The 20,064-nt window shown below is 43.2% G+C and overlaps 1 protein-coding gene and 1 long non-coding RNA gene across 2 annotated transcripts; both read left to right on the top strand.

Moving 5' to 3' along the window:
• Positions 1–114: 114 nt before the first annotated feature.
• On the top strand, positions 115–4,282 carry LOC117902409 (microsomal triglyceride transfer protein). Its single transcript, XM_034813752.1, is given in 7 exon segments — positions 115–329; positions 1,275–2,083; positions 2,145–2,894; positions 2,897–3,077; positions 3,136–3,676; positions 3,747–3,914; positions 3,974–4,282. Coding segments are annotated over 7 exon segments (2,691 nt in total). The 5' UTR covers positions 115–241; the 3' UTR covers positions 4,128–4,282.
• A 333-nt stretch (positions 4,283–4,615) lies between these two features.
• Positions 4,616–7,428, top strand: LOC117902490. Its single transcript, XR_004649399.1, has 3 exons — positions 4,616–4,729; positions 6,148–6,394; positions 7,394–7,428. It is a non-coding gene; the product is annotated as an uncharacterized LOC117902490 (long non-coding RNA).
• The last annotated feature ends 12,636 nt before the right edge of the window (positions 7,429–20,064 follow it).

Genomic DNA, 20,064 nt, shown 5'->3' with positions numbered 1-20,064 from the left:
AACAGGCTGATTTCCAGAACTAGCCATAAAATGGCTGAATACACAGCACTGAAGCGTTTGGTGTATTTTGGTGCCTTTTAGGCACACTGTTCCAGCCGGTACTGCTGCTCCGCCCGCGCGCGCTCACATTTCTCTCTCAATTTTTGTAAAAGTCGGTCGCCGATTTAAAGTCCCCAAGTCGGCTTAACACTAGTCTTATCAATGAATTAATACCAAGGAATACTCAAGTGAAACAACAATTATGCAGAAGTTCAAAAGCAAAACGAACCAAACAGAGCTTCGATCTCTGGTGCTCCTCCTTGTCGCTCTCTTCGCTGTCTGCGGTTTGGGTAAGTACTTAGCGCAAATATTTATCTATTTAATGGTGTTTTTAGCCCTATGCAAAGCACTTGGAAAGTGCTTAACTTTAGGTTGAATGAACTTTAACTTTTGTTTGTATCACAAATAACTCTCACACACACCCACACATGCATAATGAGAGAGAGAGGAAGCAACACACCATTGACATTGCCCTTGCCATCGCCCTCCCGCAAAGATTTATCCACTCACACAGGCAAAGACCAAGACCAAAACCGTTTATCTGACACACTTCTCAATTGGAGCAGCTGTTTTGGCACAGTGGGACAAACACTGGATATCGGTTTTTTAAATAAAATTAGGAAAGGGAACTTTCAAAAAACTTAAAATACATTTTAAAAATACATATATAAAAAAATTTAAAATCTATTTTAGTATTACTTCTGGGAAATTTCCCTTTTTCTGTTCTTCATCTTTGTTATTCGAATGAGTTCTTGAAAATTCTCCCCTTCAATTGTTTATCTTCCTACGAGACATTTATTTTATCTTTTGTTTATTTTCTCCAAATTGTTTGCTTAAAAACAACAATAAATATCTCAAATAACGACCTTGGCGCGCTATCAGCTCTTCTTATTCGTATCTTGAAAACGTTGAAATGCATTTTCCTGCATTGGAAATATGCAAACATTTCTCTTTTCTTACCTCTTCCCTTTTGTTAGCTCATTCCATTCCTTGCTTATCTTTGCCTGCATTCCTCCCTAGTGTGTTCCACAAAATCGCTGGTGCCACCCACTGTGCGGCAGTGGGGGCCACTTGTTGATGATAACCTTAGGCGAGCCTCAGCCACATGTTGATTCTGGAATCGAAATTTCTGATCAGCTTGGGTGAAAGTTATACAAATTCTATCACTAATGACGTGTTCCATTCTCTTTCTTTTCTTTTACTTCTCCTCCCCTGCCCGTATGTTCCCCCCTCAGGTGTGGCACATGCGTCGTTGGTGCCTCCCAACAGCCAACAAATCTTCAAGCTGCAGAATACGGTAAGCCTCAAGGGACTGAGCAACGCAGCAGGCAATGCCGAGGAGACGCGCTACACCTTTGAAACCGAACTGAAGATCAATTCGGTTTGGAGCCAAGGCGAGGATCAGCTGCTGGAGGTGTCATTCAGCGGCAGTCGCGTGAGTACGCCCGGCATGGACCATCTGATTGAGCGTACGATTAGCCAGATACCCGACAGACCCTTCTACATCAGTCTGGTGCAGGGACAGCCGGAGCAGGTGTTGGCCCACACGGGTCGGGATCAATCGCTGCTGAACCTGGAGCGTGGCATTGCCTCGCTGCTGCAGCTACGCTTTGAAGGCAGCGAGGAACTCGATGTCTCCGGCCGCTGTCGTGTCGCGTACAGTGTGAAATCCTCAACGCGCGTGGAGAAGACCAAGAGCGAGTGTGCTCTGTGGGATCTGCGCGTCAACTATCATCCCGAGGAGGCTCTGGGCGTGTCCCAGCTGTCCCAGGAGCAAGTCAACTACGAGCTGACCGCCGAGGGTGGCCTGCTGCGTGCCGAGTCCGTGGAGACGCATCGCCTGACGCTGGCCGCCAAGCCAGATGTTGGCAGCACTGTGCAAAGCATTTTGCTGCTTCAACACGCATCCCAAGGATCGGAGGAGGTGAAGCAGCTGGCTGTGAGCAGCCTGGAGGCTGCCATTGAGAGCCTGTTGGAGTGGTATCGCGTGTTCCAGCTGGAGGCGGATGTGGACAGCAGCATCAGCGAGCTGCAACAGCAAACTGTAAGCAGCTGAAGCCCCTCAAAGCTGCCACTAGTTAACGTTCTTCCTTGTTCATTTTTAGCTGGAAAAACTGCTCGCCCAAGCGGAGGATCAATTGCAGGCCGAAAACGTAGGCAAATCCTCGCTCGCGGTACTGTTCGTTGAGCTGCTGCCTCTCGCACGTCTCACCAAGCAGCCGCAGCTGGAAAAGTTGCTGGAAAACCACGAGAAATTGCTGCCCCAATTGGTGGATCTGCTGGGCGCAGTGCAAACCTTCGACGCGCACAATGCCACCTTCAGTCATTTGTACAGCGATGCGGCGACCAGCACGCAGCACTTGGAGCTGCTGGAAAAGTATTTGCAATCGCTGGCAGTGGCCACGCATCCAGAGCGGCGCATTGTCGAGCATTTGTTTGGTTTGCTGAAGGTGGACGCTCCCAAGAAGCAGTCGGCACTGAGGGAAAGCATCATCCAAACGCTGGCCACGCTCACGCGACAGAGCGGCTTCGAGGGCAACGACCTGCTGCTGCAGCAGGTGCGCGAATTCCTGCTCGAGGGACTTGGCTCCAAGCAGCCCGCTTTGTACATCCGTGCGCTGCAGAATCTCCAGGATGTGGCCACCATTGAGGCGCTGCTGGAGCAGGCACAGTCACGGCAGGAACCCAATCTATCGGTGGCTGCTTTGCAGGCCTTGAAAGCCTTCCCCCCGCGCAGCTTTAACAGCTCGCATCGGCAGCAGTTCGAGAGCATCTTCTATCAGCGACAGCGACGCTACGATAGCTCTGCGCGCACCCTGGCCTTGGATGTGCTGCTGGCAATGCGACCCACAGCGGCGCGCAGCTGGGACACATTTTGGATTATTTGTGCTCCACCGACAGACAGTTTGAGATTAAAACTTATGTGCTGCAGAAGCTGCGCATGCTGGCCGAGATGTGTCCACGTTTTAGGGGAATGTTCAGCTCGGAGCTGGCCAAGCGCTCGAAGGTGAACAACTACCACGTGCTGGGACAAAAGGGTAAGGCAAGGACCACACCATCTGCTACCAGAACTCAAGCAAACACTTTCCATTTCAGGTCTCACCACTGTGCTCAGCCGGCAGCTGTCGCAGTCGCCTGCGTTCAACGAATCGCTGCTCAGCACCCAGGAGGTGCAGCAGGGCATCCTCAAGCGTGGCTCTGTGGAGTTTCTGCTCAAGGCGGGCCATGCGCAGGCCAGCAGCTTCAAGCTGGGCATCTACACCGCCGGCCTGGGTGCTGTGGTGGGCGATGGCGACGCCAGCGATGAGAATGATCCCATACCCGCTGACGATGCGCTGGACAGCGGCGAAAGCGTCACCGCTGGCATGGAGATCAGCGTGCAGGGCTCGCAGCTGCGACCGCTGATCTTTTTCACCGGCCAAACCGAGCTCATGGGTCATGTGTGGGGCGGCACGGCCTCGGACTCGACGCCTGCGTATCAGGCCACCACGCTGGCGCAGGATCATGAGCATTACATTGTCCTGGCTTCGGGGGCGAGTCTGCATTGGCGGGTGCTCGGCGCACGCAGCGTGGATCTCAATGGCAAGGTGGAATTCAGCTTGTGGAATCGAAATGCCCAAACGGAAATCCAACAAAAGTGAGTGAAAGGCACACCGAAGGAGTATTTAAGGATTATTTAATGCATTTTTGTATCTTGTCTTTTGCAGCACTGGCAGCGCTGTCCTGGGTCACGTGGCTGTGGGCTTCACCTATGCGAAGCTTGTGCAGGATTTCACTTTGCGGCACGAACCAAAACTGAGTCTGCAGGCGGATTTGGACTTTTACAGCGGCATTAAGCTGTGCATGCAACTGCAGCGACCCGAGCAGCTGCTCACGTGAGTTTAACAAGGAAATCTTACTCCTGCTAGCCTTTAATTTGTATTTTTTCCGACAGGCAAACCAGCACTCGCTCGGTCTTTCTGCAGGAGGTGGAGCGTTCGTATGCGAAGCATGTCCACTCCACAATTAACCATCGAACGCCCGGCTGCACCTTTGCCCTCAATCAGAAGAATAATGAAATGTGCAATTTGATATTTAGCGATCAGTAAGACTTAAAACCCCAAAACAAAATGAGATTCGAGAGATTTGCTTCCAGAAATTTAATCAATTTAAACTGAAATGCTATGTAAAAAGCGCTGAGATTAAGACTCGATATAGTTGTAAACATGTAAGAACAAAGACAATATAATTTTCCATGCCAAAAGGTGGTTTTATCAATGGACATAGGGTATACAAGCAACAAGTGATCCAATGATGGTCCCATTTCCGTTTCAGGCTTTCAGATTTTGTTTACCTGTTTTGTAGACAATCCAACGCTAGAAAGTTTTGAAAATTAGACAATCATGAGGACAATTTACTGATTAATATAATAAATTTATAGTTTCAGTGCTGAAACTCTAAAATTTCTAGTAATTTTAAAGAGAATATCAAATTCGGGGATTATGATTTTCGATCATGGACACACATCGGTATATTTCGGTATTTTCTGAAAATGAGAAGATATATTTCTAAGGGTCTGGTTGGTATATTTAATTAATGCGGTCACACTGGTAACACGGAACGCGGCAAAAACGACGAAATTTCATGAAATAAATAATTGCGAAATCATCAATAAAAGTCAAAGTGGTTTTGGCAACAAACGTGCGCAGAGGTAAACACATTCGGGATTAAATATACTTTTCGGGAATATCCGCATGAAATTAGGCCAACAAATGTCGCCTTCTAATGCTCTGTTGCTCTCGGAGGCCCGTCTCCCCACACGCACACACACAAACAAGCACACACAAGCGCACACTTGTGGGCGCTCTGACACAGACTCAGAAATACCAATGCATAGATAAACGTAAAAGATTTGTCGCGCTGTGAACACGAAATAAACATATATTGTGCGAGTGCTTATGGCTTAAATTGTTTGTGTGAACAACTATAAAAAATGCGCTAACAGAAAGCCTAACTGAAGTGTTAAACCATATAACAATTGAATATTTCGTGGTAATTTGTCTTTCCTTTTTCGGCAATCACACACGAACGCACACAAATGCACGCAAATGTTCACAATTGGGAGAGGACAGTGTGGGAAAGAGAGCGGAGCAGAGCAAAGCAAGTGAGCGAAGCTGAGAGAACATAAATCCTCGGATTTGTTGTTGCCTTAAAGAAGGAGAAAAACCACGTGTGGAGGACGTGCTCCGCTAAAATATTGATATCTAAAATGCAGCTGCTATTGTGCAACGATCTTCAATAAGACGCGTTTGTTTGCCACACTTCGAAAGATGTTAGAAAAATAGCCTCTTAACATAAATTAGCCGGCAAAATTAGCATTTGTATTTTATCAATATCGCACCCGCACACATACAATCGTACATATGTAGATATGACAGAAATAGTGCGAAGAGATTGCTGATCACCTTTACTCTCCCGCTCTCACTGAACGGGAACTAGTTCCGCAATCAAATTACGTGACCGATTTACCTGTGTTCTTGATTAGCATAAAAAACATATTTTATGATAAATATTTTAATGCATTCGCTCAATAGCTGTCCTAGTTGTGTCACGTCGTGACATACCAAATTTATCAAAAGAGCTTATTAGTTCTGTCATTACAAATTAAAAATGAAATATTACAAATTGTATATTCGTGAACTGCTTGTGTGAACCATTTGACGCATCTCTGTCTGTCTTGCGTCTCACTCACAGACACTTGCGCACACTCTGGCTGGCTTGGCGCTCGCGCTCTCTTTCTCTAGCTGTCCCCAGTGGCTCCCCACACTCTGGTAACGGTATCACGCGCTCTGGACCCAACGTCATCCATCGCTGGTGCTCATTCGAATTTTAAAGCTCGGCAGTGTAAGGTGTTCCCGTCGTCGGAGCAGTCAACACTTGTTCCGTACGAACACTCTCCCAACTAACGTCACTCGCTCTCACACACCCACACTTGTGCAAAAGGCCAAAGAGCAGTCAAGAGTCAGTGCTAAAAACGCCCCCACCACTGCCCCTGCAAGGTGCTTTGGTACCCGCCTGCCCCCGGCAGCACTTGAGCATAAATTCTTTTGCTTTTCCCTTTTCCTTTAGAATTTAACTGTGAAAGTGAAAACGTGACAGTACGAAGAACGAAACGAACGAACGAGGCAAGCAAAACAAAAAACCCGCGTGTGTGTGTAAAAATAAAAAGACGGAAAACAGAAACGCAGCAGAACACAAGAGAGAGAAAGGAAAAAAAAAAGATAAAAATAATCAACGAACGAAGGGACAAGGTAGCCCTCAGGCGAATACAAGGAGAACAACAAAAAACACAAAAAACAACATCGAAAATTGACAGGTAAGGGAAGCAACACCAAAAGTCTCCTCTTTTCAGCCACATCTTTCTCCCTCTCTCTCACCCAAACATCTCCCACTCTCCAATGGTTCTATCTTGTTTCCATAACCACTCCCTGTGGCTGTTCTCCCTCTTTGCCTTTACGCTTGGCATGAAATTGATATTTCGTTGCATTTTTTGTTATACCCTATATGGAGGAACGCAGTATGACGACTATGACGACATGTTTGGAAGGATTGCCGAACCTTAAAAAAATGAAAGAAAAAATACTTTTACTGGACTAACATTATTATCTCTCTTTCTGTTTATATGGGTAAATGTGCAAGGGTATCAATAGTTTCCGTGCCTATTGATAGCCTCTCTCTCTCTTTCCTGTTTGAATTTCGTTTTTGGGTTCTTTTCTTATCTTCGAGTGCTGTGCTTCTTGCCTCTTTCATGATTCACTTGTTCTTCGATGCTAACCCTATTACTTTGATAATAATTTTTATGCCAATCATTGGGCTAAAGGTTCAACCAGTTAGAACGATGAATAATTTAAATGAATCACAGCTCTAAACATAATTTCCAGGAACCTTTTTAGTTTCTCTTGTGTGTTTTCTGCCTTGTGTTTTCCGTATTCTCTTTTTCTTAATACATAACGTAGCTGATTAGATAGAATACTTTGAGTCTGTTCGGTTCCAAACCTTGCACAATTTATGACGGCCATAAAATGATGTTTTCAGAGTAGATAATGAAAGTGGAATGAAGGGTTTGGGGTAGCAGGTTTAACCCTTGATTAAAGGGAAGATGTTTCGTTATTTATGAGATTTGTTTTGTTATGTTAAATTATGAAATTTCTTTTTTCCTTGATAGCATAATTTATAATATAGTTTTACATGGAATTCGTTATTATATAATCATTTTACTGGTGAAATTTCTTAGGATTTTCTATGCTTTCCAGGAATGCTTGTATAGATATCTATTTTATTGATGTTTCGGCGGGTTCCTCTGACTCATTTTTAGATACAACTTGGGGTTTTTTTTTTGAGGCATTCAATCAGTTAGGATGATCGTTATGATTTTCCAACTGAGTCACAATCACTTCCACCAATCATTATGATGTTACAATTTTAATTAGGGCTTTCCACTCTATAAATTCTACCTTTCCTTACTCTAAAACTTTGCTGTTAGGGTTTAGCTAGAGCCCACAAAAAACATTTGCCAAGCACACACAAAAAATTCAATTTCTGCGCTGGTTTTATCTTATCTGAGAGACTTCCCTGGGAACGACCCAATTAAATAAACGGATATTGGGCATGAATACTACGTACGAATGTACGTTTTTATTTTTTTTTATCATTAATACGCTTTGACGATTGGCAATGGACAAATTGTAGCTGTCTGTCTGTCACCAGGGACCCAGCAAATCGTTCGCTCACGTGAGTCAATCGCCAGTCGAGAAGTTATGCAAAACGACTTTTTAAATCGGTTATGCTTTGAAAAGCAACAAAAACAACAACAACAAAAAGCAAAACACCAGCCGGTCGTGCAGCAAAGGCAAAACTTTAGCAATTACAAATCCGGCAAAAGTAGAAAACAAGAGGGGAAAAAAAAGATCAGAAAAGTACCGAGAATCGGCCAACGGAATCAATCGATTTCAATTTCAATCGAGTCAACGTGTCGCCTGGCATTCAGACTGAGCCTAAGTAACACATTCAATCCATCTACGAGTAACACATTCAATCCATCCACAAGTGCATATATTTATCCATTTGGAATATTCTGAGATTCTGATTTGTGTACGTGACTGCCTGCCTAGGCGATGACAACAACGTGATTTATGCGATGATTCATTTGCGATTATGGATTATGGATTGGATGCAAATGCAACACACAATTCAATGTCTGAGGCACATAGAAGTGCGAGTGGAGGTTCATTCAACTTTTTCTAAGGAACAGGATCCACCAAAAATTGCCTGGTGGCCCCATTTTTTTTTTTTGTGTTCAGAAAAATCAATAATTTTCGGTTCATTTGTGCTTCTGTTTATGTTTATGGCCTGCCTCTGCCACGCATTGTGGCCACCACACAATGTTGCACAAAAAAAACTCTGAATTTATTTTGGTTGTCATGCAACATGGTTAATGTTAAATAACCAGAAAATTAATTGGTTTCTGCAACTGCGGTTGGTTTACAATGTATTTTAGTGGATGTGTACCTGTAATTGCTATAACTTTGGCTGGTATTGGGCATTAACGAAATTTAATTTGTATTGAAAAATATGAGAATATGTGTAGATAGTGTTGTCGTGGGTGTCTGAACACTTTTATTTGGAAATAAGCTACCCAATACGTTCTTTATATAATTTCGAAAGGTAGATACGTGTCTGAAGGATCGCTGAAAAAGCCGCAACACATCTTAACCATTTCTTAGAATTAAATTTACCATTTGGGGTCCGCTTTTTGAGACCAAAGAAGATATCCTATAAGACTGAATGAATAAATCTTTAAAAGAGATGCATAAAATATCTTTTAAATCATGTCTTCGTTGAATCTGAAAGAGTATTCCAAAGTTTTCATGCTCTGTAATATAATAAAAGCAAACAACATGTGTACCAAGTTGATTCATTGATCTGCAAGTTCTCTAATGTACTGGCTGTTCTTACTCTTGTTACGTTATGGATATGTCTGCAGTAGGTATTCCCCGTAACCGTTTATTGGAGACGATCACATGACGGCCTTATGCCCAGATACCAGGAAAAAACTTCACACATTTGGCCGCTCGCTGTTCGCCGTTTGCCTTTATTGCAGCCTGAAATTCAAAACCCACACATACACTTGACCCGCGTCGTAAATCCTAATCAAATTTATTAAATCAAGTACTATCCCGAGCGATGTGTGTTAATGACAGAACAGAGAAGCGAAACCAAACGAAACGAAACAAACAACAAACGCCCACAAACAAGCATAAAAAATAAAGACCAAAATAAAACTGAAACGACTGAAAGCAATTTGAGCGATATGAATGTGTTTCACCATACAGAAATCCTCTATATAGAGAGCAGATATAGCTACAGCTACAGCTACACACAGCATATGCCCCGGCGAGATATCAAACAATCAATTTGTGTGTCTGTTCTGTCTGCGGCATTAATTTGTGCAAGTAATTTCAGTCGGGGGAAGAGGCTTTGGGCTTCCCTTCACAGCTGCAACAAACAAAAAATATTAAATATACATGTGTACATATCTATCTATCGTTATACTATATTGTGTGGCATATCTATAGCTTATAGCTATATCTTGCTGTTAATGAATAAATTCTAATAACTGAGGGGTAAATATTTGTTACACTTCCCCTTGATTAAATAACCTTGACTGCCCCTGGGCTGTAAACGTTATCCGTGCTTGGATACATGAGCCGGATAAGTTGTAAATCAGCGACCAGTTCTGGTTATATCGTTATCAGTGTCATTTATTCGGTAGGAAGTGTTGTAAATGTACGTAAATCATATTATTAGATACCTTTATTATGTGTTTCTAAGGAAAAATATCAGAAAAAGCAAATATGATTGGTATTTTCTGTGAATTTCTTATGTTTTGATGTTTGTTTTTTATCCTTTGCTATACGAGAGCCAGGGATAACTATAAAACCTGCTTCTTTACACTTAAATGATACTTATAGAATATCCCTGACTTTCTGTTCAGACGGATAACTAAAATACGCCATGAAATCACACACCAGATGCTATTTTTACTTATCCGCTGTTATCCGAGCACTTACTATGAGTGGAATAATACAAAGCCCAGCTTCAGATCTCATGAGAATCTATTTTGAATTACTATTATCCGCTGTTATGCATGTGGGTGTACACTTAGTGCACTGATAGCCACTAGAGTGCACTGTCCACTGCCATTTATCCGGTTGCGACACCCCCCAAAGCAGTCTCGAGAGCGTCTCCGTCGTTGTTGTTGTCGCCGTTGTCACTCTTCATTGAAGATAAGTTCAATTCACATAATGCTGTTGCTGTTGAAGAAAAAACATCCGGCGCACAGCACAAAGCCAGGCCTGCCCCCAGCCTCAGCCTTTGTATCGGAATATCCGCGAGAGATTCGGAGAGGCTCGAGGCAAACCAGCAGAGCAACCAGCTTTTGGCTCGACAATGGCCCAGGCCCGGTAGTTTACTTGTTTTGCTTATTGTATTTAGCATACAGGCAGGCAGGGCCCAGGCATTTATTTTATTATACTACATATTTGAATAAAGTGAATTACGCACACAGACATGGGAAGCAACAACAACAAAAAAAGGTCCAGACGCCCGCCAGGTTCAGCGCCAATGCGCTGTGAACTGCCTTCTGTTCCTCCTACCGTACGCCAACGTTTAATTGAATTGAAAACTGAACCCCAAACCGAAGCAAAGCAAAGCAAAGAGCCCCAAAAGAAACGAAACGAAAATATTCCAGTAGAAGAGAAGCCATCAACGGAATTCAAGTTGTACGATTTGCGAACAAAATTCTTGGGCCACGCCACCGCCACCGCCTCCGCCGATTCTCAGTCTTTTGTTATAATACCTGGCAATCCTAGAGTGCAGAGAGTGGGGAATGCTGGACTTGTGTTGTGGAACAGTAAGAGACGAACTTTTTTTGAGGCTGATTTCGCTAGGATTTGTGGCTCAAACAGGACTGCGAGACTAACCATTGGATATTTTCTACAAGCAAAATGCAGATAGCCCCAGACGTGGCTAAATCTCCAACTCCACCAGTGAGACTCTGAGAGTGCTGCATATATTAAAGGGTACTCCCACTGTCGACACTCCGACTACGCAGTAGTTTTGTTCTGTTGTCTTTGATTCTCTTTGTGCTGGTTCCTCCTTTTTTTCCTTTCTTTTTGTTTCGCTTGCATATTTTTATGCCCGTTGTTTATTTTCCCGTGGGGCGGGGGGCTAATTTGAAGCGCTTTCGATTGTCGAGTGATTCAATTATTCGCCTTTTTTTCTGCCCTACCGTTCTGCTGTTGTACTGCCGCTGGGATAATAATTCAATTTAATGCTGCGTGGGCAGAGGTCGGCACAGATTTGTTTTAATTAATATTCTTTTCGTTATATTTCTCTGGGGGCTGGCTGGCCTGTTCTTGATGCAAATTCCACTGCCTCCGGAAGTGTCACTCATGGTCACTAATTATGCAAACTGCTGATGCTGCTGCTTCTGTTGTGCTTCTGCTTTGCTTTCGTTTCAATTGCAGAATTCTATTCAATTCCCACGATGGGGCCACTAGGCAGAGGCAGTCGCCAATTAGATGCAATATTTATGGGGCCATGAAAACCGTTTTACTGTTTTCAATTTGTTCTAGCTTAACGCTTGATTCCACCTCCCTGCGGGCGGTCTTTGAAATAGTTGGAATAATGGTTTTTGGGTTCCCATGGGTGAAATTACTTAGATTAGGGGCTGATCCTTTGGTTGTTTGCTACTCGTACAACCAGGGATAAGTAATTTATAGTTATCCCTTAGAATTTCGATGCCTGGATAGGGCTATAAACATTTTTAGATGAAACACTTGTTATCCAATGTTATCCCTGCGTTTAAATGTTCCTCCATTCAGTTTTTCACATTTATTCGGCTGCAAAAAATATTTGAAGTCCATAAACTGGTTATCCACTCGTATCCCTGCCTATCCGCTTGGCACATCCACATCGGATAAGTGTTACATATAAAGAAAAATAATTTCTTTTATGAAATATTCCATTACTGAATATTTTCCATTCTCGCAATTGACGCAAAACACGAACAAAGAGTCTGAGTCTTGGTCGTTTCTCTTTTTTTTGCATGTCTATGAAATTAGCAAGAGTCTGTCGACCCACGCACCTCATATGGGGGGAACGTGATCGCACAATAAGAGGGCGGAATTAAGCAGTTAAAAAAATTAACAAAAAAATACACACACACCCACTCCCGAGAAATGAACTCTGAAAAAAAGGTAAATAAAACTCGTGGATAACCCAAAATGGTATTGTATAATAGCAAGCGGCGAGAGGGAGAGAGAGAGATACCGAATTACACAGAGCAGCGCAGAGCAGAGAGCCCCGAAGCCCCGCTTGCATTGCACGCCAATGAACACGCTATAAATATTTAGAAACAAGCCTCCTCCTCCTCCACCCCTCCCCATTGTTTACAACAAAACAAAGATAATGTAAGCGAAAAAAAAGCGCCGATAAAGCGAATCCAACGCGAAAAGCACGTGACGCTGAAAACCAAAAAACCGAATGCCGAAAGCGCTGAAAGCCGAAACCCGAAACCCGATTCGAGCCGCGCTCTCAGCTGGCTGGGCTGCCTACCTACCGATCGGTTCGGTTCGCTTTGGCTTTGGCTTGGGTATATCCAATATCATTTCGTTGGGGTTCACTGGAATGCCGAAAACAAGTGTACGGACAATCGCACAACCCCACACAAGTATTTCTGTGAGACTGAGTCACGCGGCGGATGGCAGAGTTTTGTGCGAAAATATTGCCATATATAAAATAAATAACAAATACATTTATGATGCCAATGATGATGGCATCGAACCGGTTACTTGAGATATTGAGCGTAGATTCTAGAATGCATAGCAAAATGATAGTCATCGGAGGCAATCGTTCAATCAGAGATGGAGTTCTCTCCTTTCCCATTCCCATTGAGGTATGCCATTGCCGACTGAGATTTACAACCGCCCCACCAACCAATGTCAGGCAGCTATTTTTAGTAGTAGCAGCTCTCTCCCTCTCTCTGGCTATGATTATGGCTCGTGACACAGTCCCTCTCGCCCTCCATCCTCCATGTTGATGTTATCAAAAAATGAGTGCCAAAAAAATTCTCAAAGCTTCGCCTCAAAATCAAAATAAATTCTATGCCTTGGTCGTTATCAGCTAACATTTTGTATTCTTTTTAATGCTACTGCTGTCCGTATCTTATCAGCATAAATGTTGTGTGTGTATTATGCATATTTTATGCCGTCAACGCGTGTTCGAAAATCACACAACATTTATGTCGCACGGCTAAACAATTACATTGATTTTTATCGTTCACGGTTGCCGGGGTTTTGGGATTTTATTGGTAGAGTACTTTGGGGAAATATAATATCAAAAGTGCAATAAAAGTAGCTACACCCAAAAGCATCTCCTTTGGAAAGATCTTGATTGATTTATGCAGTGACTTTGGTTATCCTAAGAGTCCTAGAAATTTCAACAATTTCTACAGATTTTGTTCTACTTTATTTTTGATTTGTTTTGGAACATTTCTTGCCAATCTTTTAGCAATTTAAATGCCAGCTTATCTTTGCCACATTTTCAAGGATTATGTGCTTAGATTAACGTTTCTATTATCAATTTTAAAGCGAACACAAAATAATTTCAAAGCAAACTCTCTCTGAATTTCATATTTAGAGCGTACATATTTATGCTGTAAAAGTTTATGGATAAACACACATTTTGTTTACTCTAAATGTGGCCTCTCTCCCTGGGTCTGGGTGTTGCAACCAGAATGCTTTTTACATAACAAATGTTTGGTCAACGCCACCCGCTGTGTTGTTTTTTCTGTGGCCCTGCCCCCAAAGGGATTGGACAGCAGCAGCAGCAGACCTGGCGCCAGTCTACATTATTTTTTTGTACACTACTTTTGCATTATATAACACAGAGAGTTTTGCTGTAGAAACCATATGGGGGAAATGTCTATTAAATTGTCCATGTAATTAGCCATAATTTGAGTGCAACTGCCGAGCTGTCTCTCACAGCTGAATGTCTCAATAAACGTTTCATTGACCAGGCGCCCCCCACAACAAATGGCTCCTTACGTTGCCTGATGGGCATCCAAAAGAGAACACATTTGACATGCACATTAAGCGTCGTCGTCGAATAGTGGCAAATTACCCACAAAATGTATACAATTTAAGTATTTTTTGGTGAATTATTGCCTGCCCATATGGCCCATATGGCGGAGCATCGAGTGTCGCGCGCAATTAAGTAATTATTTTCGGGTGTTTTATGGTTATTTGAGAGGTCAGAGCAAACACGATACACTCTCCAGCAACGCTTTTCTTTGGGAGATTAATGAACGTCTTTTTGGTAAGCACAAATTGCATTTTCAAGCAAGGGAAAAGCGGTGCATAGTCTGAAGATTTTATGACTGATCGGATTTATTTTGAAATTGTGTAAATGCCAAAAAATGATCACCCACAAGAGGCCTTTCATTTTACAGCAGCTCTTAACTCAGGGCGCAGCCTTTCCAGACCTATTTTTAAGCATTTCGTACACGTGTCGTATGCGTAACGCTAACACACATAATACCCATCACATAGGACACATAAAGACCACCCAAAAATGTACATACCAATCTCTTGCCCATGCCGTATGGCAGCTGAAACGTTAAAGTAAACATTGTAGCTCCCCAAATATTCTTTCTGATGATTCACTTTTTGCTCCATTTTACCAGCCCAATGCGCAGCAGCAACATTCTCTTCCTCCAACCGAAAAAGCCCAAACGCTGCACTTTTCCTCCACACACACACACACACATTTTTTCCGCCCATTTTTCCACGTTGCTGGAACTTTTTTTGTCGTAATTATTTTGCGCTGCAATTTTCTGGGCTGCATTGCGAACTTTTGTGCCAGCGAAGTGCTGAGGAAAAAAAAGAAGCAAGAAAAATATGTTGAAAATGCGCGACGGCTTACATAACACACATTTGGTCGAAGTTTGGGGGCCCGCCCGTCCTCGTTTGGGGAGTTTTTGGCTTGGCTGGGTAAATGGTGTAGGGGAGGCCTGGAGGCCAAGTGGCTGCCGGTTACGTCGTTTGCCTTTGTTTTGCCTGCAATTGAGTGACGCCTCATCATGAGCGAGGGTTGTCTGTGCGGTAATCAAATGTGGACGGAGCGAATCGCGAATCTCACTATTTTTATGGAGTTGTAGTTTTTCCGGGTGGCTAAGAGAGTGTAATAACTGGGAAATCGTTTATAAATAGCTTAGGAGGTGAGCGAATTCTCCGTTTGACAGATTTATTCGACGTGGCACAAGCGATGAGAGTAAAAGAGTATGCCCGAGAATGTAAAAACAAAATAAAAGCATGCACACCGCTGACCTAGAACCACTTTTAGGGTCTACTGGCGGCTTCTGCTGCTCTTCTTGTATCAATTTATGCGAGTTACAATCCATTGCGACTATTTTATTGGTTTTTATATTTTTTAAAATATTTTTTTAGTTCTTCTTCGGTTGATTTAGGTCTTTAGGCCATGCTTTCATTGTATCTATCGGCTCAAGAAGCGTTAAACTTCTTTGAAATGTTCCTTCATTGATTTTAAAACCCATCGCTAGTCACCTTTCAGATTTTTTCTGTAGAATGTCTCCCTCCGAAAGAGTTTCTACCTCTCATTATTTGATCTATGAAATAAATATAAAGTCCCTGAAGACATCGAAATATTTAACAATTTCCCTTCCATTTTTAACCATATTTTGAATACTGAAATTCTCTGCTCCTCTCACCGCTCTCATCTCTATACACAGCTCTAGTCCACTTTCTATCATTTGACACCATCTTCAGTCCCATTCTAAGGCCACTTTATAGACCCACTCTGTCCTTAACCCATTTGTGTCGTATCTTGGCTGCTATATTTTTCAACTACCTCTCGTGGCTGCTGCCCCTTTATTTTCTTTGTCATTTGGCTGCAGTTGGTTTTTCCTGCTGTCTAGGCCAGGGACCCGGACAAGCCAAGGCAACGAAGGAGACCCAAAGACGTGGCCAAATGGCCATATAAATATCTGTGAGCCTGCCTCCAGCTCAGGGCAAACATTTCACGTGATTTTGCCACTGCTGCCACAGCAGCTCTTACATGTAATGATTATGAAATAAAAATGCTGCTGCTGTTTGCAGTTTTATGTTTTTGTTTCTTACATTTTTCCTATAGGTTCAATGACCCACAAGTCGAGCATGAGAGCTGCTGCTGCTGCTGCTGTTGCTGCGATTGTGTTTTGTGGCAAGTGCATTGTACAGGTTTTTCCTTGTGTGTTGCCAAAAAAACACTGAGTAAAAAATGGCATGGAAAATGCATTTCGTATGTGGCGACATTGGGGATACACTTTCGTGTTACATTTGGGATTACAGCTTGGATTTTCGTTTGATTTTTCACCCAATAAACACAGGCTTAGGCAGCCCGTAAAGCCCAGCAAAGTACTAAGACCCCGTGCCTGTGCTTAGGGTACACACAAAAATAAGGCCCATAAAAAAGCCTTGCGTGTCCATGAGCGTTCGGAGTCGAGTCGCTGCTGCGGCTGGCATTTTCAGCCGTCACGAAGTCTGCCGCCAAAAACAGCAGCAGCAGCAGAGAGCAGAGACAACAACACATTAAAACGGGGGGCATGTTGGGGAGTGAGGAGCTGGTTGGGAGGAAGAGATACTGGAAATCAGGTCAACAGCTTCGGGCCCTGTTTTAATTGTTGCCTGTTGCCCGTGTTGGCCGCGCGGCTGCCCTGACAAATTTCGCTGTGTGGCAAGTGTCGCTGAGAAGTGGCTGTCCTTGCGCCACAAAAACTGGAAGTTGATTTCCTTGCCAATCAATTCTCACTTAAGGCACAGCTCCACACCAGCTCCAGGTTAGCTCCTGCTGCTGCTGCTCCTCCTGCTGCCACGTCCTCTGCTTGCCCTCTGTGCCCTGCTGCTCCAGTGTCTCCTTTTTGCGACCCCTCGTTCCGTCCCCGACCTCAAATTGATTGTATCTCCATCTCTCTTTTGCACATGCGTGTGACTGGCGCCTTACTTTATTCATTCATTGATTTAGGACCCAGCCACCACCACCCCACCATCAGCAGCTCATTCTGTCGTACACACCCCCCGGATACCAGTTTCCACAACGCAATTTTAGCTTTGTGCGTGTTTTGGCATGCCCTTTGCGAGAGGGTAATCAGATTATGGCAGGGCTGACAGTTTAATGACACTTTCTGATAGATTTGAAGACGATTGTTTATGTGCATTAAAAGTAGAAATTTTCTGCACAAAATTATATTCATATCTCTTATTTTCCAGCTCCTATTGCTCCAAGATATATTTACTCAGACGCACAAGCGAAAATAGCTAAAGAGAATGCACGAGAATCCATAAAGAAATACCCAAAAATGCTTCGACTCGAGCGTGCCCATCGCTCTGCTGTTGAAAAGCCTTTCCTTAGTTTCATTTGTTCTTTTCTCAACACTTTTTCTTTAAGGGTATTCCCCACTTCGATGACTCGATTGTTGTCGGGTTCTTCCTCCTTTTTTTTGTTCGTCTGTTGCTGACGCAAAATGTCCTGTCACACCCACTCACCCTGGCACGCAAACATTCACTCAAACATTCATTCGCTTGCGTAGCTGGCAGACACAGACACACCCACACACAATGAGTTCTATGTTGTCCCACATTTTGCGATGGCGATGCCAATGGCCGTCCTTTACTTTAAGGGTTTACCAACACAGCCAGGCAATGGCATCATTTCCACCCAGTCCCCGCACCACACCAAACCGATTTGACACAGTTTTCAAAATGAATGTAGGAACCGGGGGCTTAAGAGCGGAAATTCTAAGGAATAGAAACTAAGCAGAAGGAGCGCTGTCCCGGCCAAGTCATTGCACTCGTGGCGCACTGAAGGATAAGGAAAGCCAACAGCTGCTTGGCCCAGTTTCGCATGTAAAAACCGCTTCAAAAGTTCGTATTTGAAACGCACTCGAGGCGTGGCCTAAACCGATTTCCACCCACTCATATCGCATGCAAATGGCGGGCACTGGGACTGGGCGGAAACCCTCAAGGGAGGGAGCGCACATGTAATGTACCTCACAGGTGACCCACTTACTTCACAAAATGTCACTTGTTTTGGGCACTGTAATTAATTGTTAAGGACATTTCTACTTGACAGTTGTGAGTTTTCATAACTATTCGAGGTTTGAGGTGGGTTTTTGTGCGAAAAGTCGGAGAAAGAAATTTCTTTGAAGAGAATTTTGTGCATTGTTTTCAAGTCTTTTGTGGAGAGTCTTTGCTGGCTAAAAAAATAATTGTTGTTAAAAGAAATATGTAGAATAATTATAATAATAGTATTTATCTTTTTGCACATTTTTACACGAAAAGATTTCTTTTTAAATGGAACACCAAACCTTGGAACTACATTTAATCGACTCAGCAATGTCTCCGTGGCCATGTCTCGAAGCAAAAACCGACTAAAACTAACTTAGTTGCACAACTAACTTTGTTATCTCAAGTTCCTTTCATGAGGATTACTTTCGTCCGTCACACTTGATTCTATTATAATCCAGCATGATCCCGACTGCTTATCGAACGGGGGACTGACTAACTTTTGTGTGACTGCCTAAAGTATGAACAGAAAACAATTTGGTTTTCCCCAAAGCTAATAACTTGGCTTGGACCGCTGCTGTTGCTGGTGGAAAATTACTTGGAAACCTCAAAAGTTTTCCTCCACTTTGCTAACTGACGTAAATTGCAGCAAGCATTACGTGTGTCAGTCAGCGAGGGACTTGACTCGAGAGTCACGCCCACACACGGAACGTATTTGTGTACAACATTTTGTGGCATGTCTTTTTTGGTGTCTGTCAATTGTCCGCGGCGATTAACCCATTGTGCCGAATGATTAGCACCAAAACAAAAATGCTTAACACCTGTTTGGCATGATTTAAATGCTTATTCAGCGTAAAACGAGCTATTTTGGGGCCTCTAATTGAGTTGTTTTTGTGTCTGTCTGCGTTGCGTTGGGGCCTGACATACGCCCCGCGGCCAGACGCCATATTTAATCTGCGTTAAAGGCGAATAGAAAGAGAAAACAGAGGTGGTAAAAGAGTGGCAACAGGAGAGGTAGACAGGAGGAAAAGTTTGGAAATTAAAGCTGAAGAATGAAGAGGTTTCCGAGAGTCATTTTAGGGGATTAGCAAATGTGATTTAGATACATTTTGGTAGCCCAAAAATACAACTTTTATGAACGCAAATCAGCTTCAGAGAATCGGTTAAATTTTGATAGAATATTCATTAAATTTATGCCAAAAAGAAATAGTATCATCGATTTATCTTTATCGCTTACCCACCATAAACTTTGGCAACATTTGGTTCCATTTCACCTCCCATTCATGTCAACTTTTCTGTGACATTTGTCGCTTTTCTCAGCTTTTCTTGGTTGACATCCCGCGACACGGCGACATGACATCGTGTCAGACCATTTGCATAAACGTTTTAATTAGCAGCCGCTGGACACTCGAGGAGAGTTAATCGATTCATGGCGCAACATTTCTGTACTCTGGCCGCTCAAACGTAGTCCACAGCCCACAGTCCCGGGGCTTAGTTTTGTGTGTCGTTTGCTGAGTTTTAGTTTAGTTTAGTCATTGTAAACTGTCCAATTGAATTCAATTGAGTTGCGCTCCGTTTGATTTCATTAGCTTAAATTGGGTGTATTATAACATTTAGATAATTCCATTCAAGTGGAAGCCAGCGGCTAAAACACATTCTCAGACTGTTAATAACTCTATGTACAAGCGTGCGTCTATATATATTTATTTTGTTGACTTTTATGCTTGTGTGTAAGCTTGCAGGCACCTTGAAAAAAACTAGAAAACTACTCGCAGCATAATATTGACATACATCTGAGACTTGCACATCAACACCAATCGAATCGAAACGAAGCGAAGCGAAGCAAGTTCTCAATTGAAATTCG

This window comes from Drosophila subobscura, chromosome U (genome assembly GCF_008121235.1).
Source record: "Drosophila subobscura isolate 14011-0131.10 chromosome U, UCBerk_Dsub_1.0, whole genome shotgun sequence".
NCBI classification, from domain to species: domain Eukaryota; kingdom Metazoa; phylum Arthropoda; class Insecta; order Diptera; family Drosophilidae; genus Drosophila; species Drosophila subobscura.
This window is presented reverse-complemented; position numbering and strand designations above follow the sequence as displayed.